At 41.5% G+C, this 27,924-nt stretch overlaps 2 protein-coding genes across 2 annotated transcripts in view; one reads left to right on the top strand and one right to left on the bottom strand.

Moving 5' to 3' along the window:
• FKBP15 (FK506 binding protein 15) overlaps window positions 1–2,847 on the bottom strand; it is a 62,265-nt gene extending 59,418 nt beyond the window's left edge. The window contains 1 exon segment of the mRNA XM_021067627.1: window positions 2,643–2,847. Within this exon segment, the coding sequence (XP_020923286.1) occupies window positions 2,643–2,695 (53 nt within the window). The 5' untranslated portion in view covers window positions 2,696–2,847.
• SLC31A1 (high-affinity copper uptake protein) lies at window positions 3,051–27,797 on the top strand. The gene is made up of 5 exons (NM_214100.3): window positions 3,051–3,138; window positions 23,636–23,793; window positions 24,429–24,501; window positions 24,792–24,960; window positions 25,920–27,797. The coding sequence occupies exons 2-5, from the start codon at window positions 23,668–23,670 to the stop codon at window positions 26,119–26,121; spliced, it is 570 nt and encodes a 189-aa protein (NP_999265.1). The 5' UTR covers window positions 3,051–3,138; window positions 23,636–23,667; the 3' UTR covers window positions 26,122–27,797.

The raw sequence follows: 27,924 nt of genomic DNA on the forward strand, positions 1-27,924 counted from the left end.
GCAGTTCCAGATTTCTCTTTTTTCTAGAGTTACATGGGTAATTTATCATTACCATGTTAATCATATCTCCACATATATCTTTTATATAATCCAAAACACAAGTATACACATAACTGGCCCCTTAAAAATGCTTTGTGTTTATTACTACTGTTGTGATTTTATTCTACTACTAAACTGGAAGTTTCTTAGGGGTAGGATCTGTATTAGCTGAAGTCCTACATTTAATAGGCGCTTACACATTTCTTCATTTCAAAGACTCAATGGTAGAGAAAGGGCTAAGACAAAAAACAATAAAAAAACACAGCATGCTGCACAGTGGGAAAATTAAAAAAAAAAAAACAAAAAAAACAGCAAGCCTCCTGAATCTGCTGACTACTCTTTATTTACAGTTTAATTATGGACTCTAAGAGGCCTAGAAACTTGGAATACAGATTATCAATCATCTATACAGTCATTCTAGGCACTAATACGCCCACTTCTATTAGGCTTGACTATCTTAAGTGGAATCAAGTAGGCCATATATTTTGGTCAAGATACTTAAAAAAATTAATAATCAAGAATATTTACAGTCCATTAGAGTTGTACAAGAGGAACTGAGAAGCAACGGCAGTGCTCACTGTCATATGTTCTACTTCCTTAGTGAAAAAAGCAGGAAAAGCTGAATCAGCGAATGTTGGTGAAACTTTCTGCATTCTCAAACCTGATTTGGTTTTTCTGGTTATTACTGGGATCAAAAATAAGTTACCTTAATAACTTTGTTTACTAAGCCTTTTATCATTCAAGTAGCTGTTGTCTGTGTTTAGAGGCACAGACTTATGCCTAGAACTAGTGTCTTAGCTCCTTGAGCAGCCTGCACAGGAAAGCAGCATAGCTGAGCCACCAAGAACTTATCTCAGGCCGGGAAGCTGGAGAAGAGCACATGATTGTCATTATCTAGGCAGGAATTTTCAGTCAGCAATGTACTGCTTGTTGCATGCAAGATGGGAGATCTAACATTCATTTACAGACTGCCCTCAAATGCTTGCACCTAGTGGAGAATGCATTGAAAGTGCATCTTGTAAATATTCAAAAGGCAGGCCATTTACAAGACAGGTTTGGATGAAAAAGCACTAATTCCAAAGGCTGACTACACAGTCAACAGCAAATGGCTGGACTACATGGCAATTTTAGTCAATGTTTTTGGGTGGAGTAGGGAAAAAAAGGAACCAAAGCATTGCTTAACTCCAAAATAAACAAGCAACTGAAAGAACTCAAAATGGAACTGTAGTGGCTGTAGGCTACCCTAAGTGAGGGTAGGGGTGGAACGGGAAGGTGAGAATGAAAAGAGGACTTAGGATGGCTAATGTAGAGGGGTCATAGTATAAGTCTAAATATCCTTATTAAGACCAAAAGAGACCATTAATCATTTCATGATTAATCTTTTTTTTTTTTTTTTTTTTTTTTTTTGTCTTTTTCCCACACCCTGCAGCATATGGAAGTTCCCAGGCTAGGGGTCAGTTGAAGCTGCAACTGCCGGCCTACACCAGTCACAGCAACCTGGGACCTGAGCCACATCCACAGCTCACAGCAATGCCAGATCCTTAACCCACTGAGCGGGAAAGAGATGGAACCCGGGTTCTCATGGATGCTAGTCGGGTTCCTTACTGCTGAGCCACAATGGGAACTCCCAACCATATATTGAACATACCCCCAGGACCAGAAGGAAGCTGAGAGCAGGCAGAGCAGCTTAATCATCTTGTAACCTAACCCCTAAGCGTTTAGTAGAACAAGAAGTATATACTGGTGCATTCATCACTCTCCAATACCTTCTTAAATTGGCTAGATATATTCAAAGACAGGCTCTGCAAGGATCAGAACTTGACAGCTCACAAGTCTGAAAGTAGTCAAGCTGTCTACTGACATGAAAGAAAGGAGAAAATGCTTAAGTAATTACTGGAAGAGACAAAGTCCTGCCACTTGAAGACCTGTACCCCAGCCTGGTATATATAATGGCTGGGGACAGAGAACAGCAATTGCAGTTTATTACATTGGTTTTAAGGTTTAGAATGCAATTTCACACCTCTTATACACTCAATAAGCACCCCCTGTGAAAGGGGCTGTGCTGAGCACTGGACAGAGATGGACAACGTGAGCAGGCCTTGTCCTATCAGGGCTCATACTCTAGTCGGTTCGGTGTGCAAAGATGAAGGCAGACACACGTGGGACCGTGGGGAAGGGAAAGCAACAAAAAGCTGACATCCAAGCTAGGTCTTGAAGAATGCTGAAGCTGACCCGCCAGCTCCAATTTTGAAGTGCCACCGCCTTATCTACGGAAAAAAAGTCTCATATCGGCCTCAGGTGAGGCATAAAAACTCTGAGACGGGTATTTTCATTAACAATCACCCCCACTTCACGGGAGAAACTGTGACCCCGAAAGGAAAAAGCGAACCCGACGGTCGCCTTCAGGGAGATGCCAGGTCCAGAATCCCGGTGGACAGACTCAGCAGTTTCGCGCTCCGTCGGGACTGAGACCTGTGGAGCACCGAAATGCGGCAAGCGTCTGGACCCGGAAGTTGGGAAGAGATCTGATAAGAGAGAGACCCCTCCAACCGTGCGCCAGGCTCTCTCAGCCACGCCCTCTGTCCCACGCTTTTGTCACTCACCCGCCGCTAGGCGAGAGGAAGTCGGTGTCGTCTTCGTCGCTCGCACCGAACATCTCGCTGGCTTTCGCCCCGCTGTAGGGAGGAGGTCGGCGAATTTCCAGGGCCTTTCACCGCCGACGTCGTAAATTGCCGCAGGGGCGTGCTGCTTTCCGGCAGGACGAACTCTCGGTTACTCTTGCCAGCAAGATTAGGTTATTGAGGAGGTGGAGCAAAGGCAAAGGAGGGGACCAGGCGTGGGAGGCACGCCGCGTGACGTAAAGCTTCTCGCTCACTCAGAGGCGGCTTGATCCGCGGACGCTCCGAAATCCCGTGCGGCAATTGGCCGGCGAGACAAGAGGCGGGGTAGGGGCGGGATAAGGGCGGGAATCGGCACTTAAGTGGAGGTCTTGTACACGTCGAGCCGTCAGAAGTGCAGGGGTCTTCTGAAGAGTCTTGACAGAGAAGCGGATCGAGGCTCTGAGAGGGAAGCGTCGGTGGCGGCACTCGATCTGGGGAGGTAAGGCCTTTTTCGCCCTTCTTGCAACATTTGGCAGCACGAGCACACAGTCCTTCCCCCTCTAGGGCAAGGACCTTCGCGCCACTCTGCTCAGCTCCGCGAAAGGGCCTGGGGACTGGATCTGAAAACCAGAGCTTTCGGCCAGGCCCGTAAGAGTGACTTAGCTGGAGTGACCTTGGGGCAGGGTGTTCTGTGACTCAGTTTCCCCGTCTGTAAAATGGGGGACCTGATTGCCCCTACCGCTTAGTACCCTGTGGCTGACCTCGCTGTTTATTCAACGGATTGTTTATCCAGTGCTTCCGTGTGTTGGCTGGATTGGTCATCAAATTCAATCGCAGTCTCATAATCCCAGAATTTATAGGTAAGGTAAGGGAGGAACTAAGCCCTTGGCTGACTAGTGGACTATTCCGAGGTCACACAGAGTAAAGGGCAGGCTGGGGCTAGATGCTTGGTGTCTAGACCTTATCAGGGCTGAAGCACTGGGTTCGCGTTCGGAGTGTTTATTGCTACACTGTGGCATGCTTTTGGAGAGAAGTCCTCTCCCTAGAGTAGACCTAGCAGGAGAGCTAGAACACAATGGAGATGGGTGATGGAAAGGAGGAAACTTCAAAATCTGAAGATCCTCAGCCACAACCTTGGTCTGGGTTTTGCTTAGTTTCTTGCCACAGACTTAACATCAGTTCCCTGCCTCCAGTTTCCACCCTCTCTGTATATCATAACCATTTCTTATATATGTTAACCTAGTGTAACTCCTGGAACAATCTCCAGGTAGGCCTGGCTTAGCTAAGGTGTGGATAAGCAGATAATAACCCTTTGTAGGACCCATTGATCTCCTCAGGGCTTCTCTCAATGAGAGTAGTATAAGTGTGCCTTACCTGAATGTTTTAGTAATCTGTTGCATGAAATAGAGGTGAAGTGACTTCCCCTCCCAGAGACTTCATAACCTCTTGGCACTTTCCTGGTTCTACTTTTGTTGTAGTTTTGTGTGCTTCTACTAAATTGTAAGCTCAAGGATGGTTACTTTATTCATCTTGGTGACTCCTGTGTCACAGAGCACTGCCTTATTGCCCATAATGGGTTCTCAGTAATTCTTTTTTGCTCTTTTCTAGGGTATATGGAGATTCCCAGGCTAGGGGTCTAATCAGAGCTGTAGCTGCTGGCCTATGCCAGAGCCACAGCAACACTGGATCCGAACCATGTCTGCGACCTCCACCACAGCTCAGAGCAACACCGGATCCTTAACCCACTGAGTGAGGCCAGGGATCAAACCCTCAACCTCATGGTTCCTAGTGGGATTCGTTAACCACTGAGCCACGATGGGAACTCCAAGGGTTCTCATTCTTTGTTAGCATCCATGAGGACATGGGTTTGGTCCCTGGCCTTGCTCAGTGGGTTAAGGATCTGGCATTGCTGTGAGCTGTGGTGTAGGTATCAGCTCAGATCCCAGGTTGCTGTGGCTCTGGTGTAGGCTACACCGATTGCACCCCTAGCCAGGGAACCTCCATATGCGGTGGGTGCAGCCCTAAAAGACACACACACACACAGAAAAATGCTGTACTAGATGTGAACTGTCTGGGTTGCTTAGTCTCTTATTAACTGAAGGCTTTACTATTGAAAGGTGTAGGGGGGAATAGTGTAGCTAGAAATAGTATACGTAGGTTTTACTTTTGTTCAAGTATCCTTCTGTTAACCTGAGGACTAGGGTTGTTCTCTACTTCCTGTGTTTATTTTACAAGATGGTTAAAGCAGTGAGGTCTGACAGTGCTAAAGCAATGATGCAATTGGAGTCTAAGCACTGGAACTGGAACCCTTTGTAGTAGCTCTGTTCAGAATGTGAGCTTGGCTACCTCAGAAAAAAAAATGAGCTACGTTGCTGCAGCAGCAACATAGTTCATTCTTAGCCCTCTCCACAGTACTGGTCATTGTCACTCCAGCACTGAAACATCTGAATTGTACTTTTAACAACGCTAATGCCAGTAATCATTGAGGGCTTATTTTCTGTCCTTGAGGGGTGTTTTTAATCCAGAGAGTTAGATAGGCAGGACTCCTAAAATCTGGATCAACCTTTTTGGTGTTGGAAACACTGCCTGCCCAGATCCCCTTTTGGGAACACAGTTAATGGTTCTAATTGGCAGTATGAGGAAGGGGAAGGTAGTGATGAGGCAGATTGAGGGCAATTTAAGTCCCATAAGTAGAAATTAATGATTTGGAAGATTTAGATAATGGACTTGGGATTCCAAGTGGAAATGATTGGATTCTAAAGGAAGTTGATCCACTGTACCGTTTGGAGGAGAGTGGGTTAGATACTTTGGACTTTGAATTAAGGGATTCCAGGTGGAAGTGATTGGATTCCAAAGGAAGTTGATCCACCCTAGTTTGGAGGAGAGTGTGATTTAGATAATGGACTTTGAACTAGGATTCCAAGGAGAAGTGATTGCATTCCAAAGGAAGTTGATCCAGCCCACAAAAAAAAAAAACCGTCTTTGACCTTTTTTGGCTGCACCCATGGCATATGGAAGTTCCCAGGCCAGGGTTCCAGTTGAGCTGAAGCTGCAACCTGCGCCACAGGAGGAACATTCTCTTAACATGAACCTTTTCTTGGAGCTTCAGTTTAAGTGATCTTCTAACTGTAGTGTGAGGGCATCTGTGCGACTTATCTACCTAAGCTTTCAACTACATTTTCATAGACAAGTTCATGAGAGTGCGTGTAGCTCAGTGGTTAAATTCTTAAGCTCTGGAGCAAAGTTGTCCTGCCGTTTGAGTTGCACAGGCCTTCGGTATGTTCAGTCTCTTTTGTAAAGTAGGGACAATATAATAGTATCTACTTCCTGGGATTCTTGTGAAGGTTATATGAATGAGTTAATTCACTACTTAGAACAGTGCCTGGCAGGTACTCAGTTAATATTAACTGCTTTCCTCTTATTGTATTTCATTGTATTATGTTACTTTATTGAGTTATATATTTACTATAATAAACGCGATTGGCGTAAATTGGTTTGTAAATAAACACCCCATAACCTTGATAAGCACAAATTCACTGAGAGGGAGAGCAGAATTTTGCTCCCATGAGCAACACTGGAGACCATCCTAGCTAATATCACTTGAATTGCTTTAGAGTTCTGTGCAATAGTTTGCAAGGACTAGGGCCATGTTTGCCAAATACTTTGAAGGCCACCCTGACAAGTTTGTACTTAACCCAGTAGGAAATGGAATTTTCTTAATTCTAAATGCCATGATTGACACAAAAGCAAATGGTTTAGGATGTGGAGTTGGTGTGAGAATCGAGTGAGATAAGTGTGGTAAACATTACTTAGGGCACTAGTATTCATCTATTAAAAATCTCATTCCAGTTTTTCTTTGGATTATAAAATTTTTGAAATGAGAAATTAATATTCCAGACCGTGTGAATCAAATTCAATGACTTCTCAAAAGGTAGCATTTATACCATATGTGCAAGTCTTTGATCCTTAAGTCTGTTCTCTCCTTGCTCCAGTTTGCCTCTGCTGTTGATTCTTCTCCTCGCCTTCCAAGTTGCAAAAGAGAAAAAGATGACATAGCTCTCACAAGATGACTTCAACTACTGGAAGATATCAGATATGTCAGTGGCCAGGCAGCACCCAGATAACTCTGCCATTTAAAGTTGTCCAGCCAGGCACTATGGGGAAAAAGGCAGGGAGGAGGAAGGGCAGGTTGCTGACTGGTGCCTGAACTCCCACATGCAGCTTTAAGCATAATAGACCCATTAAAAAAAATCAAAAAGTTTTCTGTAGTTTGTGACTAAGTGTGAGAAGTCAGCAAGAGTCTGATTCTTAATACATTAAAATGAGCAGTTTATGCCAAAAGACATCTTTAGAGTTAGGCACTGGGACGGAAATGCTTTTGAAGTTCCACGGCTTTGAGTAAGTAATATCATTTCATGATTTGGGCAACATCCCCAAGCAGAGGAGGGGCCCATCCTCAGGAATGCAAAGCCCTGCAGAGAAGGAAAGGGTTGAGAAGGGTCCACCCTACCTCTCTTCCTTTGCACAAAGGCCTGAGGCTTTTGTATACAACCTGCTTTTGTAGGCTGAGGACATTGTGCAATACAGCATAATGAGATGGAAACCTGCATTACAAAAGTAAATAGGAATGATTTGGGGTGGGGGTGGGGAGAATGAAGAGAGTAAAACTGTAGCAACCAGTGAAATGTTAGTGGACCTTTTTCTAGCCAGTTGGGAGTCTTTTTCCCAAAATAGGTAGATGTGTTAATAGATACTGAGTGAAGTTTAGAGCACCTAGAATGTAGTCATTCAACTTATGAAAGGCAGAAGAATGCTATGCACCATTCCACTCGTATATGTTCCCACTCAACCCTGTGCATAATCTATCTCTCAGTACATCTCATACTACATTATTTGTATGTATCTCTTCTCCATCAGACCAGCCTTGTGAAAATGGTTTCATCATAGTACCATCACTCACTTAACACAAGTAAATTTGAGTAAATTGAATAAATGGAGTGAATGAAGAGGCCAAAATCCTTGAGTCAAGACATAGCAGGTTTTCTGATTCCTAGCCCCGCACATTTCCACCACGCCACGTAGCCTCTATTTGAGGTTTTGAGCTTTTCATTTACATTCTCTCAAAGCATTTTTATTAAATCATCCTTTGTTAAAGGGAGGGCGGAGTGCAAAAGGAACAGGTAAAATGTTTTCTAGTTTCTGCCTCACACCAAATACAATTCCTCAGCCAAACCAACAATGTTGTTAATCTAGGCGATTGAAATCCTGTATAACTAAATTTAGCAAGATTTTTCTGCCTTTGGTTTTGACAAGACATTTAAAGCAATGCTTTGCCAATGTATATGAAACTTAACTAGCTAGTGTTCTTTAAACGAAATGGTAAGAGTAGTTGGATCCTGTGTTCCTGTGGCTGTGGCGTAGCTCCAATTCCACCCCTAGCCTGGGAACTTCATATGCTGTGGGTGTGGCCCCAAAAGCCCCCCCACAAAAAATCAAACTATAAGAAACCATAATGGACATGAAAGTGAGCCCTGTGTGCGTCTTGGTCCACTCCTTTCAGGTATTAATTTTGTCCTAATAAGAAAGAGAGCAATCTATCATTAACAATAGCTGATATATCCTGTACCTTAGAATTAGAAAATTATTCACTGTCAGGGAGAGCAGAAATTGTTGCGCATATGATACTGGAGAATAGCCTAGTTAATGTGTTAACAGTTAAACTGGTTGTGAGTTTGATCCTCAGAACCCTGTGAGATTGGCAGCAGAGTAGGTATTTTTATATCCATTTTGCAATAAAGGAACTAGTACTTGCTGAATTCAGGATTGATTTGCTTATTGTCACATAGATAATATAGGTCAAATTTAGGTCTGTAGCGCCACCACCTCTGATACCTAGTCCACGGCTGTTTCCACTCTTGGCACACTGCTTATAAAACACTCTGAAATATGCATATAAATCTTACTTAAGCCTTATGGTGAGTACAGTGGAAGTTGTCAAGCCTACAAAAGGATCCAGTAAAAGGAGTATGAAAGGGGGCATCTTGTGATTGCTTTATTCCAGGATGTGGCTTAGCCAACAACAAAAGGTATCAGAAGTGGAGTATAGTATAGTAGCTGGGAGATCCACTCCCCACTGGACTTAGGCCCTTCTATCATTGCATAACTAGTTTGTTTGTTTGACATATCAAATTTGAGTTGTCCTATGCGGTCCAGGCAAATAAAAAGCTTTTCTAAAGGCCTTTGTGAAGAATGCAGTTGTACACTTGATCTTCTCTGTACAGAAAGGTGAGAGTGGGCAAGAGAAACAGGAGCTTCTATATATTTGCCACTAAAACAGGATATATAAAGCTCAGAAACTCCTCCTGAAATGTCTTCTATCTGGAAAAATGGGAGGTCTGGGGAAAGTGGTTAGCCTAGTGTTACAGAAGCCTTATCCAAGAAGCAGATGTTAGGGGTTCAGCTGACTAAAGAGCATGTTCTAGTAGCTAGTTGAAGAACATGGCCCTCAGTTTCCCCATCTGAAAAATAAGAGTTGAACTTGATGACTTAATTTTTCAATAGGAAGTATATTCAGTTGGTTCACAATTTAAAAGACACACAAGGATATTTAGTGGGAAATGTTCCTTCCAGTTAAACCCACATTCTGACCAGTTCTCCTGCTAGAGATCAGTGTTACTGCTTTCTTACCCTCTCACCCCCGAGAGCTAGTATCGGTGTTTACAGATGTGTGTGTTTTTATCCCTTTTAATAAAGCTTTTTATGTTATCAGTGCTCTATCAACAAACATTTAGGTTAGTTTTTTAAGTATTTTGCTGTTATGGGCAGCCCTGTGATAGATAATTTGGTTCCTATAACATTTCATTATGTGTCATACACATGATATCCCATGCATTTAGAAATGGATTTTCTGGCTGGAACAGAAGGCCAAGTAAAGTGTCTTGAAGAGGAGTGTGTATCTGTATGTTTAAGTAACAAGAGTTGTGCATCAGACTGATACGCTAGGTCTAATAGTCAAAGGAATTTTAATTGTAAATGAACAGTAAAAGAGATGACAGGGTATCATTTTCTTGAAAATGATTTTTATTCAAAGAATCCTTAAATAAGGGCCAAGTATAGGCAGTCTCACCAAAATGATGAACTACAAATTTGACTAAAGTCAACATACATCACAGTCTTTCAGGTTTTTCTAGTGCTGTTCAGTGGGATATTACTCAGGAGCTAATCTATAAGGTGAGTTTTATAAACTCAGGACAAAAGGGACTGTCTCCCAGCCACTTTTACTACCAGTATTTACCACATAGCTGGTTTGGGCTTGTTTGTTTTTACAGTCCATGTAGGGAAAAGAAACAGCCTACCTAATGTCTGTCTGTTGGTGTGTTTTTTACTGGCTTCTCAGGTTTTTTGAAGATGGTGGGATGAGTGATAACTTTGTGAAATGGGTGATGCCACAACAATCTCTTACCATTTTTGAGGAGACAGGAACCATAAAGCAGACCAGAATTAAATCATCCCCTCACACTTTCATGACCAAACCTACTAAACTTCCTTCCCTCCCTTTCTCACCTCCATCCTTCTGACTTTATGTGTGTTAAGCCATTTGTGAAATCTGCTCTAAATAGCAGGTTTCCGCTAGAGCCTCCATCCTCTTCATCTCTAAATTTCCTATAGCCCCTGGGACAGAGTACTTAAATTTGTTGAATTGAGTCTGGATAGGTGCCAGAGCCATCTAACCCAGCCTTTTACTTTGCCATCCTCTCAAGGTGATAATACCTCTTTCCTTTCACCTGCACAGAAGTGACAGACCTTCCAGCCCACCCCTTAACATGATTCAAGAAGGAACAGAAGGCCAAGTAAAGTATCTTGAAGAGGAGTGTGTATCTGTGTATATTTAAGTAATATACACACATACATTCTTTTACCTCCTATTGCCATTGTGTTAAAAAAAAAAAACAAAACAAAACAAAACAAAAACCTTGCAGCTGCCTTTTGGTGCGATGGCTTAAGGATCCAGCATTGTCACTGCAGCAGTCTGAGTCCTGGCTATGGCAATGGTTCAGTCCTTGGGATTTCTATACGCTGTGAGTGGAGCCAAAAAAAAAAAAAAAATTGGAATGTTAATTTATTAAACTACACACTAGTGGTTCGGACTTAGACATCAGTAGGAATAACTTAGGAATATTCAAATCAAACATATATCTTTTTATTCCTCCAAGTCTCATTTTATGAGTATGAAATCATAAAAATCAAAGTGAATAATTGGATGAACACAAACTCTGGCCTATAAATGAAGTTGTACATTTAGAAGAGACAATTTGACTAGTGCGGATTTATGATTTTGGAGATCGAGTTTAATCACCAATGACCAGTGACTGAATCAATCATACCCATGTGCTGAAGCCTCCGTAAAAACCTAAAAGGAAAGGGTTTCTAGAGCTTCCAGGTAAGGGACGAAGACACTTCCACAAGCTACTGTGTCTATCTGACTTACAAAGATCGTCATTAGCTGTTGATTCATCCCCTTTAATGTGCTTTGTAATAAATCTGTTATCTAGTGAGTAAACAGATTTCCTTTGTTCTGTGAGCCTCTCTAGCAAATTCACAGAACCCAAGGAGAGGGGATTGTGGGGACCTCTGATTCCTTTAGCAAGTGGGTCACAAGCCCAAGCTTACATTGGCATCTGAAATGGAGGGCAGTCCTGTAGGGCTGAGCTCTTAATCTGGAATCTAATGCTAGAATTGAGTTGAATTTTAAGATACCCAGCCTGTGTTGCTTGGGAAGCCACAGGTAAAAAGGCAATTTACAAAAAATCATTTCAAAGGATATAGATGCAGAGTGGATTCAAATGGAAGACATCACTGACCACCTGATTCAACATAGGTAAAGGACATCCCACCCTGGGAAGTGGCTAGAATTCACTAGCACACCCTGAAAACTCCCTAAATGAGAACAGCAAAGGTTAGAAAAAGAAAGGTCAGCCATGGAGTAATGGATGAAGCACAAAACAAGATTTGGGGGATTATACCTATGCCGAGTTTAGACTGACAATAGATTAGGAAGTGACAGTAATGAATATTTACCAATGGTTTACTGTGTTGAGGGGCTGTGCTCAGTTTTTGTTTAAGGCACGGGAGGTAGGTTCTTCAGCCATCCATTTCTTAGAGGAAACTACTTGCCCTCCTAACCGCTATGCTATCACCTAAGTGAACTAACACTCTTAAAAAACAATCATGAGGTAGGCTACTCTTATCCTGATTTTAGGGCTGAGGCCCAGAGATATTAAGTAGTTGTTGGCCCAAGGGGCCACAACCAGTAGGTACAGTTTTACCAGTTAGAGAATGATTATAACTTCCTTGTGTACTTGGAGAGCTGCCATAAAAAAGAAAGGGAAAATATCTTTTCAGCTCACAGCTTCCTCATGTTGTTTTTGTTTGTTTTTGGTGGCCTATTCAGGATCTCAAACTTAACTCAGAAATGCAGGAGTTGATGGTTCCAGGGTGCTGGAGTGCTCAGCTAGGAGCAAATCTTAATTTCATTAATCATGTTGGGAACTATACCCAATATTTTCTTCACACAGGATTTTTTGTTTTTAGTGAGTGAAGCATTACAACATTTCCTCTTTGAAGTCTCTTTCTGGTAGTTCAATTCCTGTATTTCATAACTAAATAAAACTAGAAGACCCATAACTTCCCCTTCATCTTGAACTCAGATTTTATTCACCCAGTGGAGGGGGGGGAAACCTCTCAAATCTCAAAAGTTGAGCCATTTGGTATTAAATTTAATGTTAGCCCAGAAAAATTCTTTGATTATTAAAGTATAAATTGGTGAGGCTGGGCTTGCTTTGTGCCCTTTTGGCACATTAAAATAAACAAATGCTTTTAGTTCCCAGTTGAATCTTAAATGTACAGTACTTAGATTTTGTATATCTCCATAATTCAGAACTTTGGTTCTCAAATTTTAGAGCAATAAGAATTACCTATATATTTTTACAAATCTAGATTCTGAAGCCCCATTCTGTAAAAGGAGACTCAGTACTCTGGAGAGGGGTCCGTAATTTTCATTTTTAGCCAAGCATGTCAAATTATTCTGATCCTAGGACCACACTTGAGTTAGGAGATAATTAACATTTATTATCTACTGTGTTATTAATGTGCCAGTCCCACTTTCATGCCGTAGTTTTACATTTGATGGTCAAAATACTGTGATATTTTATTATCCCAGGTTTAGGTGTATATATTATCCCCACAAAATTTTAGTTACTTTTTCTGAGCTCCAAAATTTTTAGTAACTTGTTCTAAAACATTGCTTTGTGGCAATGTGACTCCAGTAAAAAGGAGGGCACTTGCTTTTTATTTCTGCTTCAGCGAGTTATCCTCAGAAGGGATGATTAAGATTGGTGAATTGGGGGAGTTCCCATCATGGCGCAGTGGTTAACGAATCCGACTAGGAACCATGAGGTTGCGAGTTCGATCCCTGCCCTTGCTCAGTGGGTTAAGGATCCGGCGTTGCCGTGAGCTGTGGCATAGGTTGCAGATGCGGCTCGGATCCCACGTTGCTGTGGCTCTGGTGTAGGCCGGTGGCTACAGCTCCGATTTGACCCCTAGCCTGAGAACCTCCATATGCCGCAGGAGCAGCCCTAGAAATGGCAAGAAGACAAAAAAAAAAAAAAAGAGAAAGATTGGTGAATTGGAATTGATATGACAGACTATTCTGAAATGTGTTTTATAAGTTAAAGCCACTGAAATATTGGACGGTCTAAAGCATATCTGATAGTGTTCCTAGAAAAGACAGGTATGCATTTGTTTTTCATTGAAACAATATTGTACACACCTAAACTTTTCTAGTTGAAATAGGCCCTAAAGATCAGTTATTCTATTTCTTCACTAAGAAATTTGTGACCATAAAGATTAAGTGACCTAATGTAATGGAAAAACCAGGGCTAGAACCAGCATTTCCTTATTTCTAGTCTTTTCTTTCAAATTGTAATGATTATACATGTTAAGGTGGGCTGCAACCCATGTTGCCTGTGAAATACTCAGAAGACTGAATCAATGGTTGGGAGTGATGACTCTTTGTGACAATGTTGAGCATTTGACTTTTTTAATGAGTTACTCTTGAAAAGGTATGTTTCTGGAGTCCCCTGGTGGCATAGCAGGTTAAGATCTGCCATTGTCACAGCTGCGGCTCTGATCACTGATGTGGCTGGGTTTGATCCCTGGCCTGGGAAATTGCACATGCTGCAGGCATGGCCAAAAGTTCTGTGTCTGACGCTGAAAATAATGTAGTAGAATAGCACTGAGACTTTGGGGAGAGTTTTAACAGAATGCTGAAATGCGGCCTGGAGCTCAGACTATCTGAAGGTCCATTCTCACATGACCTAGAACTACATAAAGGTAGAACAGCCAAGAAAACTACAGGTAATAGTTAAGCTTAATGGGCTTCATAGACTTGGCAGGGCCCTTGGATATATATATATATCCACTTGTGCCTCCCACTAGAAATAGGTCTAATAGTCTAAAAACTGCAATTGTTTCCTTATCTCAGTTTTTGGGGATTGCCCCCAGAAAGCAAAATAGCTAACTTTGTGTGGGGACACAAGGGTGAAAGTGCAAGGATACTTAGAAAGGTCACTGGACTTGAAGGCAGAATCTGAATTCTAATTAGACTAGCTGCCTTGTGACCTTGTCTAATAAGTTAAACCTCCTGTACCTTGATCTTCCAGCTGTAAAGTAGCCATTCTTATTTAATACAGGCCTATCCTTCAAGTGCAGTTAGGTTTATAAACTTAATACACTGTTGTAGATCCGCAGAAAAGCCTGAGAACATGCCAGAAGAGTAAATGAAAGTTTCTATTGGACCCAGACTCAGAATTCATTCAATCAACAGATATTTATTGAATACCAAGGGAAAACATATATTAGACAACACGTAGCCTAAGCTAGGTCTTGCAATGAATTTCATAAACAAGATGTATTTTCTTCAGCCTCAATATTGAACACTCACAGAACCTAATAACATAACATAATGTTTTTTATGTATGTTATATGGTCTTTTTCTCAGTATTTCTTCCCGTTCACTGTCTTAATTGAATCATACGGTGACCCTGAGAGAACAATACAGATGTCATCTCTGTTCCAAGTTTCTGAGATGCTGAAACTCAAAGAGATCAAAAGTGGTTCTCAAAAAACATAGGGTGGGGCGTTCCTGTCGTGGCGCAGTGGTTAACGAATCCGACTAGGAACCATAAGGTTGCGGGTTCGGTCCCTGCCCTTGCTCAGTGGGTTAAGGATCCGGCGTTGCTGTGAGCTGTGGTGTAGGTTGTAGACGCAGCTCGGATCCCGCGTTGCTGTGGCTCTGGCGTAGGCCGGTGGCTATAGCTCCGATTGGACCCCTAGCCTGGGAACCTCCATATACCACGGGAGCAGCCCAAGAAATAGCAAAAAAAAAAAGTGATTTTGGAGGCAAACTGCTTATATTTGGAATTGATGGGTAAGAGGGCCCTACTGTATAGCACAGGGAACTGTGTGTGATTGGGTCACTTTGCTGTACAACAGAAATAGAAGAAACATTGTAAATCAGCTATACTTCAATAAAAAAAAGTGAAAAAAATAAAGCCAAAAAACACAGCTAATTAAAAAAAAAAAAATAGGGTGATTCTGCCCCCCAGGGGACATCTGCCAAAGTCTTGAGGACATTTTGGATTTTCATAATTGAGAAAGTGCTGCTGTCCTTTAGTGAGTAAAGGCTAGGGACACTGTTAGACATCCAACAATGCACAGGACACCTCATACTACAAAAATTACTCAGCCCAAATGTTAATAAAGCCAAGATTGAGAAACTAATATAGGTGTTTTATCGCAAAGAACACGGAGTTGGATGAACCAGAGTCAAAATTTTGTACTCAGTCTAGGGTGTTTCCCACTGCCTCTAGAAAAGGGCATTAAAAACCGGAGTCACATAAATTCAGGATTTATTGCTAATGTTTTGTGGAGGTAGGAGTGAAAAGTGGGTTTGTTGCTATCACTATTGAAGGTTTCCATGTATAGTACAGATCATATAATCTAAAAACTTGCGGTGTGTCTTAGTCTACTGTCCATATCCTGCAGGGAGCTTAGTCTACCTTCATCATATTTTTAAAATTATTAACTACCTAATTTACCTAAATGCTATTGAAATCTGGACACAGCCTCTTTAGCGGCCTCTATGCTTAGTACGTACCTACTGCCAACCTAAAAGATCTTTGGGATTTTTCCAGAGTACTCGGGAAGAAATTAAAGTTAGCAGGGCCAGGATTTGAACCTTAGATATCTGACTCCAAATTCGTGCTCTTAAAAGTATTGTGTATGCTTAACTCTCCCTACAAAGGGTGACATGTATCTTGAGAAGCTCTTACAATCCAGGATAGCCTTTGTAGAGGACTGTTTTTTCAGTTTTGCCCCTCTGACCATTTTACAACCCAGAATGTAGTTTTTTTTCTGATCCTTCTAAAGTTTTAACAGATGTCGTTCTGGATTATTGCAAATCCAGAATCTAGGATTATGGCCCATGGCTCTCTTTAAGTTTTTTTTTTTTTTTTCCTCCAGTTTGTGAATGCCTCATAGAAAAACTTGAGCAGGAAATACTAGGGAAGAACAAATAAAGGACAGTTACTCTACACAGCAAGGTATTCTATTAAAACGTAAATCTGGTCACATCACTCCCTTAAATAGCTCCCATTTGCCCTTGGGATAAAATTTAGTCTCCCTTAAATGGTTTTATTTTTATTTCTTAAAAAAGTTTTGACTGGGCCCACAGCGTGCAGAAGCTCCTGGGTCAGAGAGTAACCAGAACTCATCAGTAACCCGAGCTACAGCAGTGACAACTCCCAAGTCCTCAACCACTAGGCCACCAGGGAACTTCCCTCCTTTAAGGCTTTAAGTGTAACCCTTCTGTCTTCTACCTCATTGGCATCTCTTCCTCTCACTCAAGGTGTTCTTTTCACGCTGACCTTGAATGACCTTTTCCTGCCTCAGAGATGCTATTCTCTACCCTTTACTCAACTCCAGTAATTTATCAGTCTGTTTAAATGTTACCTCCTTAGAGAGGGCTTCTCTCCTCTCACCTCCTACCCCTCTCCATCTAAATTATTTTATTCACTGTTATTCTGCCGCAATACCATGTTTACTTCATATTATCACAATTTATAATCGTATATACTTGTGTTATCTACATTTTTAATGAGGGTATCCTCCTCTAGAGTAAGTTCCACAGAGGCAAGAATCTTGTGTTTTATATTGTTAGTGGATATGAAACCCACAGCGGTTTTGTAAGAATTGAGTGCTTCTGGAAGGAATGAATGTTTTTTTTGTCCAGTGTTCTTCCAGATGGAGTAAGAAGGTAGAAATCTGTTGCTTACCCTCTGGGAACTTGCTGTGTATATATATTTTTTATCTTGTGTTTTAAGAACTGTAAGTCAAATTTTCCATAAGAGAAGATTGCTAAGAAAATTCATAAGAGATTTCTTCTGTCACGAACTCATAGAAGAGGTGGCATTTTTAAGTGCATGGTAAATGTTGAACAAGTGAGAGGATTTGCACATATTCAGAAAAAGGGGAGCGGGCAGATTATAGAGAATGACACAGCCAAAAAAGGCAAAAAAAAGGCAGACAAGTGTCAAAGGGACTAGTCAGAAAAAGTGAGTAGTGGGAAAAAAAAGTTTTTAGTGGAATATTTGAGTGTGAAGAGAATTAGATTGAGAGAAGGCCAGGAAGGTAAAACCGTCAATTACTGAGGAGCTCGATGAAATGACTTCTAATCCAATTCTTATAACCCACAAATTGAGATGGGGCACTAGGTATCAGTTTCAGGTTGAAGATGAGATGAACTTTTGGAGAAATATACCACTGTCATTGTCAGCAAAGATACAGAAAAGTGTGGGGGTGTATTACAGGAACAGTAGAAACTTGGCCTATTGGACTTGTTTGGCTGGAACACAGTGTGCCTGTAGGCAGAAAGGTAAGTTGAGGCCTTTATTTTAGAGAGACGTGTGATCTTAGAACAAGGAGGTTAATAGACAGTGGAAAGGTTGGTAGGATGAGCAGAATCTTGGGCAGATGAGCAGACCTGTGCCTTAGATTGGTTTGTCATTGATAACATAAACAGAGGGCAGGAGTAAAAGCCCGTGTTTATAACAGAGCTGCTGATCTTAAAAACCAGAGGCAGGCTGGGTAAATCTTCTAATGTACTAGGGATAGGAAAAGTCACAAACTGTGACATTTTTGGATATGCTGGGTAAAAAGTAAGGCAGTTTTAACAGAATCATCCCTGTGTCAGGAATGAGGAAACATAGATTTATGCCAAGGAACCTCCATAGCTTTCTAGAATAATACTGAATAGGTTGCTTCATACCTTGTATCAACTATTTTGCTTCTTGCTATAGAGCTACGGAATAATTTCTAAGCATATTGGCCGGGTCTTATTACATACTATTTCAGAAGCACTGAGGTGGTGGAGAGGAAAAAAAGTTTTCCCCGTATCAACAGATTTATTTTTTTAATTACTTAATGAATTTTATTACATTTATAGGTGTACAACACTCATCACAACCAAATTTTTATCTAAGTTGACAGGAGAGAAAATCAGTTTATTTCAGAACACTTGCAATTTGCTACTGTGGGCAGGATATTCAAGAATGCAGGCGATTCATAAATAAGACAGGGTCTGGATAGAATTTATGATCTAGTAGTAAGGGTAGGGATAGAGAAACATTCTGTTCTGGAAAACTGAACTGAAAAGAAGTAGAATAGTAGTTTAGGTCTGAGCGGAACATTATCAATCATATCATGTAGTGTTTATACACACGGTTAAGGAAAATGAAAATCAAAATATCAAATTACTTGCCCAATATAGATAGTATTTATCACCCGCATATCTTTCAAACTTAGTTCTCTTTCCTTTTTTTTTGGTGTGTGTGTGTGTCTTCTTGAGCTGCTCCCGTGACATATGGAGGTTCCCAGGCTAGGGGTCGAATTGGAGCTGTAGTCACCGGCCTACGCCAGAGCCACAGCAATGCGGGATCCGAGCTGCGTCTGCAACCTACACCACAGCTCACAGCAATGGCAACGCTGGATCCTTAACCCACTGAGCAAGGCCAGGGATCAAACCACTGCACTGTGATGGGAACTCCCCTTTCCTTTTATATTTTGTTGCTTATAGAGTAATAGCGTGGTCCATTCATGTTTGCCCAGAAGGCACAGGCCATCTAGAGATTGGACAATGAGCATTTAAAAAATGTCTTTGGCATGCTTTCCTTAAGTGACAGACCTCCCTTATCACATAGCTGTATAATTCCCCGTGTAATCACTTGCTCCAGGATCCATCTTGCCCAACTAGACTTCTCATCTCCTTTGTTCAGCCCAAGCAGCTTAATGAGGAGGAGTGGAGATACGGGAAGATAAAATTCATGGTAGAATAGGGTGACCTTGAATCAGTATCTGGAAGCAAACTCTTCTGATTAGAATCAAACCACAGGTCTGCTTTTTCTTTTCCGTGGACAAGTTAGAATGAGATTCTCAGGGCAGCGCCTTAGCTGTTGTCCTTTATACTAAAATAGATATACTCCCACTAATTCATAGCTGCTCTTTTATTCTAAGAACGTGTCAGTCCATGCAGGATTTCTTGTTTGCCTAGATCATTGACCACTCATAAAGGAAGGTCCTTTCAGTATGCCTGTTTGAAGTAGGTCTCCCCTTTGTCTCTGGCAGTTGGTTACTAGTTTTGATGCAGCCCATTAGTCTGATGTACGAGTAATACAGCTACATAGACGCTGTTTATTACTTGAATATGTAGACTGCGCGTAGTTTAGTTTCTCTCCATGTAAAGTACAAGGAAAATGGTAACTGATTTATCATCTTTGCTTCCGTTAGCTCTCTTGCCTGATAGGTCATTTGTTCTTTTGTTCCCTTTACCATTATTAGACCTGCTCAAGGGCAGGCATTGTGGCCAGGCTTAGATCCCACAGTCACTTAGGCCTAAAGTGGCTGCTTATGTCAAAAAGCTGTATTTGGTTCTCTTCTTCCAGGGTCTCCTGTGCCGTCTGCTTACAGTAGAGTGCTTTTTTTTTTTTTTTTTTTTTTTTTTTTTTGGTATGGTGAAGAAAAAATAGCTGTAAAACACTAAATTTCTCATCTCAACCCAACCATTGACACGAAGAGAAGGGTGTGAATTTGTGGGTGGTATGATCCGTTGGAGTTTTTATTATCAACAAAAGCCAAATTTTAGAAGGGAACGCCTTAGCTCTAATGAGGAATTTTTAAAAGTAAAAATCTTTCTTTTTAAAAAGCTTTTTAATTTTTTGGTGGAGTGATGTTGCCAAAACTCCGCTTCTGTCTGCCGGTGTCAAATAAAAAGTTTTGGGCAAAGGAGAAAAAAATAGCTTTATCGCTTTGTCAGGCAAAGGAGGCCACATCAGGCTAATGCCCTAAAAATTGTGTCCTCCACTGGGAGAGAATAGGAAGTGGTTTTATAGTTTGGGAGTAAAAACTAGGGCCACAGGTTGGATCAGGGTAGATGCAAGCTTTGATTCTTCAAGTGGTATTTAGGGGCTCCGGGACTGGTTCTGGTGGCCCTCCTTCTTTGTGGAATTTACAAGTGCTTCATAACATCTTTCTTTTGTTAGGGGTTTAGCAGAACTCAAAGATCTTGAGGAACCAGGGCCCTTCTGCAAGGCTGCACTATTAATGTTTCTTGACTGCTCCTCCCTGGTCTCTGTATCCCCTCCCTTCCCTGATTAGCAACTGTTTGAACCTACCCTTTGGAACTCAGGGAAGGTCTTGTCTTGGAGGCTGAATGAAGCCTATTTCCTACAAACAAGAAATGGGGGACAGAGGAAGGTTTGTGTGCCTGGGAGCCCCACAGGGTCCTGCATGGTTTCAGGGGGTAGTGCTAGTGGTGGGGTTTTGGCAGTTAATTCCCCTGAGTTGTGACTGTAGCAAGAGCCCTCAGCTCCCATCACCTGTCACATTTAATCTGGGGGGAAATGTGTATGTGAGAGTTTAAGGTGTTTTTGCATTTCTTTTTTTTCTTACTGACTTATTTTCTACCTCTACTGCCTCATTTTACTTAACTGTTTTTAGCACATTGAAAAGACAGAACTTTGAGCATCATAAGTTTTTGCCAGTTCTGGGTGTAAACTTGTGATTTTACTCAAGCCTAATACCCATTGTAAATGAAATTGGTATAAGTAAGCATCCTTATGACTACTGCACCTCAAGGAGGACACGGGCCAAGGAAAAGCACTGAAAATATCCAAAGCAGTTATATTTAATTATGACCACATTTCTGGCAGTCAATTGGAGTAAGAATGTGAGGCAAGTTCACCTATAGGGTCAGAGCTATTTCAGAAGGATCTGATGACCCTATACAGGTCACCAAAAGGCGGGATTAGTCCAGTTGAACTTGTTACTTGATCACATGAACAAGAATCCATACATACCAGTCTCTATTTATGGTAGCATATTGTCTTTGACCATGAATTTCCCCTATCTGCTTGCCAAAAGCCTGTGTCACCAATAGTAGATGATAGACAGAAAGCAGAAGAGTAAATTAAGATTTCCCTTTGTTTAATGTTTCTACAAATCTAAAAAGGAACATGAGCCTAATCATTTAAGAATGTTCCCTTATCATAGAAGTCAGGAAAGATTGGAGGCAGTCTCCAAAAAAATTATCTGAGGCTTCAGATTACATCTGTCTGAGCTGGAAGAAAGGACCACGTGGCAGATGTGTGACCTCTTCTGTGGGGTCTAATCTCCATGGTCCCTGTGGATTGTTTCTCATTCATCATTGTGCAATACCAGGAAAATAAAAGAGAATTTCAAGTTGAGACTAAACCTCTTGGAAGTAAGGTCAGTGTTAAGACTCAGAATGGGCATCAGAATTTAGCCTTCTCATTCCGAACTTCTGTCCCTGCATTGACTATTTTGCTAGAGATGCTAGATTTGACAAAGAATCTGGCCTATTGGTTCAGCTTTATAATACATGTGTTGGGGGTGGTATGGCAGGAGTAGAGGAAACTTCTTTAGATTCAATCCTCAGTAGGTTGAGAAAGAATTAGTATTTTTATATTTCATAGAAAGAAAAGTATTCTTATAAATTCTGCACACAGAAAGAAATGTAAAGCTATGACATTCAGTTAGAATGTGTCATTTCATTTTCCATATCTAATAGTATTCAAGGTAATAAGGTTGGCATGTAGCCAACCTCAAGTACCTAATGAGGATAATTGTCCCCTAGAAACTGAGTGGTGTAAAAGCCTTCATGAGAAACTTCTCAGCTATTTTATATAAAGTTACACAGAAGCACATACTTGATTTTTTTTTCTATAGCCATTTCCTAGACAATTTCTATTTCCTTAAATATCCTTTCCTTAAAGAAGGAGCTATTATAAACTAGCCACATCAGTATGGATAGTCACTTTGGGATCTCAGGAGACAGGATAGGCAGAAAGTAGTCTTGGCTAGAATTACTCTGCAGGAGAGAAGCTGACAGTGTTTTGTGATGAAGTGAAAGAATAAGAAGAATGAACGGTGGAGGCTTTCAACAAGACAATTAGCCTGGAATTAAGATGTGAAGATATGTTGTTCTAAAACCAGAAATCAGTAAACAAAAATTTTGCTAAGGTCCTACCTATGACTCTTAAGTCAAGGAACTGATTCTATAAAAGTACAATAAGGCTACTCTGTGGACCTTGAACCTAGTTCTTAGAAAGAAGCCGTGGGTTATGCAGCAGAAATGATCAACAACCTTGTAAATCAACTATACTTCAATAAAACCATTAAACCATTGTAACCACTGTCTTCAGATTACAAATTGAGTCAGCAGATAGTATTGCTGTGTTGTTATTCTTAGATTTATTCTTACTTCACACATTTTTAATCTGGAAGAAGTTGAATTTGGATCTTAGATTAAACGTCATTGGAGGAGATAGACAAACCAAAGAACATTGATTATGCTTTAATAGTAAATTTCTGTTTCTCTTTTTCTGATGTCACTTGAATTTCACATTCCCATGGGATTTTTTTTTTTTTTTGCTGCTTGCATTATGTCTCAGATGGACATTTGCAGTAAGTGGTTGTGAAGCTACTAGACTGAAATACGCAGGTGTCTAGGCTTAATTTAATATAGAACATCCAATTTATACCTTGTTTTCTGTGTTCTTAGCTCTAATGTCCTGCTGGGATTGATACTTCTATCTAAATTCTGAGCACACTGCTCGCCTAGGGCAGCAGTAGACCTTTACCTCGAATTTAAATTAGCTGAAGACTGTCCTATATGTGAAAATGTATTCTTAATATCCTTATTGAACACAGACCATCCAATTAGAATGAATTATCTTGAAATACTTCCTTTTATCTACTGACATTTATGATTAGAAAAGCGGTTAAAATTTTATTAATGGCATCAATTTGTCCCTTATTACAGTTTCCTGAAACCCAACCAGAAGCTACTTTTCCTTAATTTCATTTAGATTTGAACACACATTGTTGAACATATCTAGTAAAGGATAAGAATAAGAATTAGAATCAGACTAGGAACTATGAGGTTGCGGGTTCGATCCCTGGCCTCACTCAGCGGGATAAGGATCTGGCGTTGCTGTGAGGGGTGGTGTAGGTCGCAGACACAGCTCGGATCGCCCCGAGTTGCTGTAGCTGTGGTGTAGGCCGGCGGCTACAGCTCTGGTTAGACCCCTAGCCTGGGAACCTCCATATGCTGCATGTGCGGCCCTAAAAAGAAAAAAAAAAAAAAGACTGGATAATATGACTAAGAGAACACAAAGAATTACATCAATGAGACCTAAATAAGGAAGCCTCGGCATTACCAGAATGTGGAAAAATGTGTAAACTTCACAAGTTATAAAGTCCAAGCCATTCAATTTTTCATGTTTTCAGAAAAGATTCAGGTATGAAACATAATCTAGATTTTGTATTTTTAATTATGACGTAGAATTTTTTTTTCTCAAAAGAATCTTCTGCTGACTCACCTTTTCCTGGAAAAATGGACCATTCTGCCCACATGGGGATGAGCACCCACATGGGGATGAGCGATATGAACCACAGTACTACCATGCCACCTTCTCATCATCACCCAACCTCTTCAGGCTCCCATGAGTCCATGATGATGGTAAGTGCCACAGGACAGGCAGCCTGGGCCCTTTCCCACCTACTTGGGTAACACAAAGAATTGAATTGAACTCTAAGGTTATTCCCTTTAAAGCTGAGGGAAAACCAAGGCAGATCTAGAGAAGTCAAGTGATTTCCCCAAGATTCTTTGGCGGTCAATATCAAACCACACCAGAACCAAGATTTCTGTGGGGTGTTTTTGTTCTTTGGTTTTTTTTGTTTGTTTGTTTTGTTTTTTGCATATCCCTTTCTTTCAACATTGACCTGGAAGTTGGCTTGTGGAGCAGTGGGTTAAGGATCCTTCTGTGTCACAGGTCTTAACTGCACCATGGGTTTGATCCCAGGTCTGAGAACTTCAGATGCCATGGATGCAGCCCCCACCCCAAAAAATGGCCCTTTTCTGGATAAAGCTCTACTCTTTATACTTTGCGTAGAAAAAAGAAGTTTACAGTGGGGGCCAAGAATACTTGTGGAAAAGTGCCTGTGATGGTGCTGCTGAGGGAGGAAGCCGCCCATTTCAGTGACTGTGTCTTAACCAGATCTGCTGCTTTTTTAACTGTTCTAGGATTCTTGATCAGAAATGCTCATTTAGAATGTTCAGTTGTTTCTAACTGACGTGTTTTGGTTTCCTGGCAGCCTATGACCTTCTACTTTGGCTTTAAGAAGGTGGAAGTATTGTTTGCTGGTTTGGTGATTAATACAGCTGGAGGTGAGTAAGCCATCAGGTAGGCGAATTTAATGACATCAAGCCACCCGAGGAAATGATTGTTGTTCAGATGTGTTTTCTTTGTATCTTAACTGGAAAATCAGTATATTCTTCAGTGGAGGCAGCCGTTTTCACTAACACCGTCTTAGCTCTTCTCTTACATCTGTACAAGAGGTAACAATATATTCAGAAATTGAGAGTAGCAGTTTTTTCTATTTTTTTAGCCTGGAGAACACACAAGCTAATGATTCTGCACGTTTGACGTGACCCCCATCTTTTCCTTCCTTCTTTAGAAATGGCTGGAGCTTTTGTGGCGGTGTTTTTACTAGCCATGTTCTATGAAGGACTCAAGATAGCCCGAGAGGGCCTCCTGCGCAAATCACAAGTCAGCATTCGGTACAATTCCATGCCTGTCCCTGGACCAAATGGAACTATCCTTATGGAGACACACAAAACAGTTGGGTAAGAAGATTAAACAGATTCAGATGGACGGTTCTGGAGACTGATTAAGTAGTAAAGCTGCTATGTTATTAGCAACAGTCCTCTTCTTAGAGTTAGTGATTCTGTACATGACCTTGATCAAAACTGTCTTCGGAGGCGTGGGGCTGTCTGGTCATTAGCAGGCCATTTATTCCGAATTTGATCAGTCACTTTAGAAGAAGGTAAGGGGTCCACAACATATTTGCCAAAATAATAATAAACAAATTGGGAGATTCAGGTCAGAGTATATATAAAATGGCAGAATCCAGTTAATGCCTTTCTATAAAAAGTTTTACCTACCCGATTCTAGTCTTTCTGTTAAGACCCTCTGTGTTCCACTTAGATGACTATGGGGAAAAGCCCACAGATTGGCAAGTGCTTTTTGAGATTCAGTTATAATGGAAATGTAGGTTTTAAAGCTAAACTGGAATTTCAGGAATCCTCTACCAATGTCCTGCTCTTAAGTAAGCAGAATATTTATTCCCATTGTGCTGGTTGAACTAGTGACTGACAGAAGGGATAAACAGCCAGGTCTCCTTATCTCTAAGTAAGAACTTTCTACTATACCACCCAGCCTTCAGATCATTCTATTGCTAATTTTTTAGAAGGTGGAAGGCCTGAAAATGCTCAGGCAAATAAGTATGGGAGGGTTTGGGGCTTCCCTTCGAGGATCCAAGGTGGAGGTAAGTCAGATGTTTACTCCTCCTCCTCTTGCCTCCTCCTGCTGCCATAGAACCATATCTGGCCAAGGCTTGTACGCCTCACAGCCCTATCATGTTTTGTTTCCAAGGACCAATAAGCAACCTCCATAGACAACAGTGCCTGTGAGTTGCCAGGGTGGCTGGGAGGGCAGTCAGTACCGTAACCATTCTCCTGATCTGCATGCAGAGCTGCCAGAGCCCTCCTGGGGTCCCTGACTTGTGTCTTTGTTTTCTCTCCAGGCAGCAGATGCTGAGTTTTCCTCACCTCCTGCAGACAGTGCTGCATATCATCCAGGTGGTCATCAGCTACTTCCTCATGCTCATCTTCATGACCTACAACGGGTACCTGTGCATCGCGGTAGCCGCAGGGGCCGGCACAGGGTACTTTCTCTTCAGCTGGAAGAAGGCAGTGGTCGTGGACATCACAGAGCATTGCCATTAACCTCAGACTCCATGGTGTGGCCTTATCACTGCTGTGGGAAACAGTTCCAGACTGGAAGACAAGATTCCTCCACCAGTCTTCGCCTCCTCGTCTCCTTACACTACACCACACTACACCACACACATACACACACCCCTGCTCGACAGAGGGGTAGCTCTGAGCTAAAATGGTTTCCTAATGAGCTGAGTTTCCCATTTCTCTTCAGGTGAAGCCACCCAGGAGATGTCCTCTGCTCCCCCATCATCTTAGATCCAAATTACATGTTCTTATCTAACCCAGGTAGCTTTTTATTTGATGGCTTGGTCACCTGCTTCCTTTTTTAATCTGTGTTCCTTTTTTTGACAGACAACATGTGAATTGGGGTTTTTCCCAGGTCAGTGATAGAAAGAGATGAACTTTAGCCAGGATTGATGGCAGGTGAGGAAAATTCTTGCCCAGCTAAACCCAGAACCCAGATTTCACATTAAGAGATATCTATGTCCCAGGTCTTTGGACTCAGTGACTGGGAGATTGTGCCTTTCCCTAGGTGTGACATGTTGCACTGAACTGAAATCTTTGTAGCAGGCAGAGAGGTGGTTTGAGGCTCTATACATACAGAACCTGAGCTTGCAAGAGTGTGAATTCTTGGGTGGCTGACACATCAGCTTGTGTTCCTACATTCTGATTAGACAGAATTAACTATTTGTCATTTTAAAAAAATGACAATCCAATCAATCAGTAACGATTTAGTACCTTCTTTTGTCACAGCTGGATGAAACAAGCATTTAAGCATTTTCTCCCATTATTTTTTTCATGTGTATGCCGCTAAACCAGTGGTTTTCAAACTTTAGCATGCATCAAAATCTCCAAGCCTGGAGAGCTTGTTAAAACCCTGGTTGATGGGCCTCAACCCAGAGCCCCCAAGTTGGCATTAACAAGTTCCCAGGTGATGCTCCTGCTGATGGTCAGAGGACCATTCTTTGAGAATCTCTGCTTTAAATAAACTAAGGGAGTATCACGTGGTGGCTAAGCTATCTGGTACTGGGCCTGGAACTCGACTTGCTATTAGTAGATGGTGTATCTGGGCTTAACTCATAGAATAAATGCTGCTGAATACTCAATCATTCCACAAACATTTATTCAGCCCCATTGGGTTTATATGTGCCCAGGCATACAAAGGGCTGTGGCCAAAGTAATTTTATTAGCATATGTGAAATCTTTTTAAAGAACTGTAATTTCGTGGGAATAGCTTGAAGGTTGAGAAAGACCTTTGATCTGCAGTGTAAATCCGCCAGGAATAGGTTAGAAGGGCAAAGCCCAGCCCTGTCTTGGGAGAGGCTTAGAGTATGGTGGACTGATGGCCAGATTTTCCTTGGCCCCAACATCCAGGCCCTCTCACCAGGCAGATCCCTCATTTTCTGCATGACTGTCTTTGTTTTGGGGGCTTAATTAGGTCACAAGTGGCCAAAAATACTTTCCTCCATGAAGAATCACATTGGATTTTTATTCTGTTCAGTTGTTAGTCTACACTGCAGTCTCGTTCCTAGGCCAACCTACCTCTGTAAAGTGACTTTTCTTGTGCTAGTTTATTAAATCTTGCCCTCCTTGGTGCTAGACTCCAATTGTGCCTCAGGGCAGGAGAAACAAAACAGAGGTATCTCCTTAGGCCTCTGTTGTGGTTTTGAAGTTTGTACTCTTTCTGTTGGTGCCAGTTAAATATTGGAGGGCAGGAAATGTGTACTTCCCTGGCTTTGAACCAAGAGAGGGTTGTAAGATTACTAGATTGAGGTTAAAATCAATCAACATGAGAATCAACATTTAGAG

Source organism: Sus scrofa, chromosome 1 (genome assembly GCF_000003025.6).
Source record: "Sus scrofa isolate TJ Tabasco breed Duroc chromosome 1, Sscrofa11.1, whole genome shotgun sequence".
Classification (NCBI taxonomy): Eukaryota; Metazoa; Chordata; class Mammalia; order Artiodactyla; family Suidae; genus Sus; species Sus scrofa.

What these genes read in the sequence shown, in the direction of transcription:
- SLC31A1 (NM_214100.3), top strand. Translation starts at nt 23,668, where the DNA reads ATGGACCATTCTGCCCACATGGGGATGAGCACCCACATGGGGATGAGC. An exon ending in CCCATGAGTCCATGATGATG is followed by an intron (nt 23,794 to 24,428) that starts GTAAGTGCCACA and finishes GTTTCCTGGCAG; the next exon opens with CCTATGACCTTCTACTTTGG. An exon ending in GAGACACACAAAACAGTTGG is followed by an intron (nt 24,961 to 25,919) that starts GTAAGAAGATTA and finishes TTTTCTCTCCAG; the next exon opens with GCAGCAGATGCTGAGTTTTC.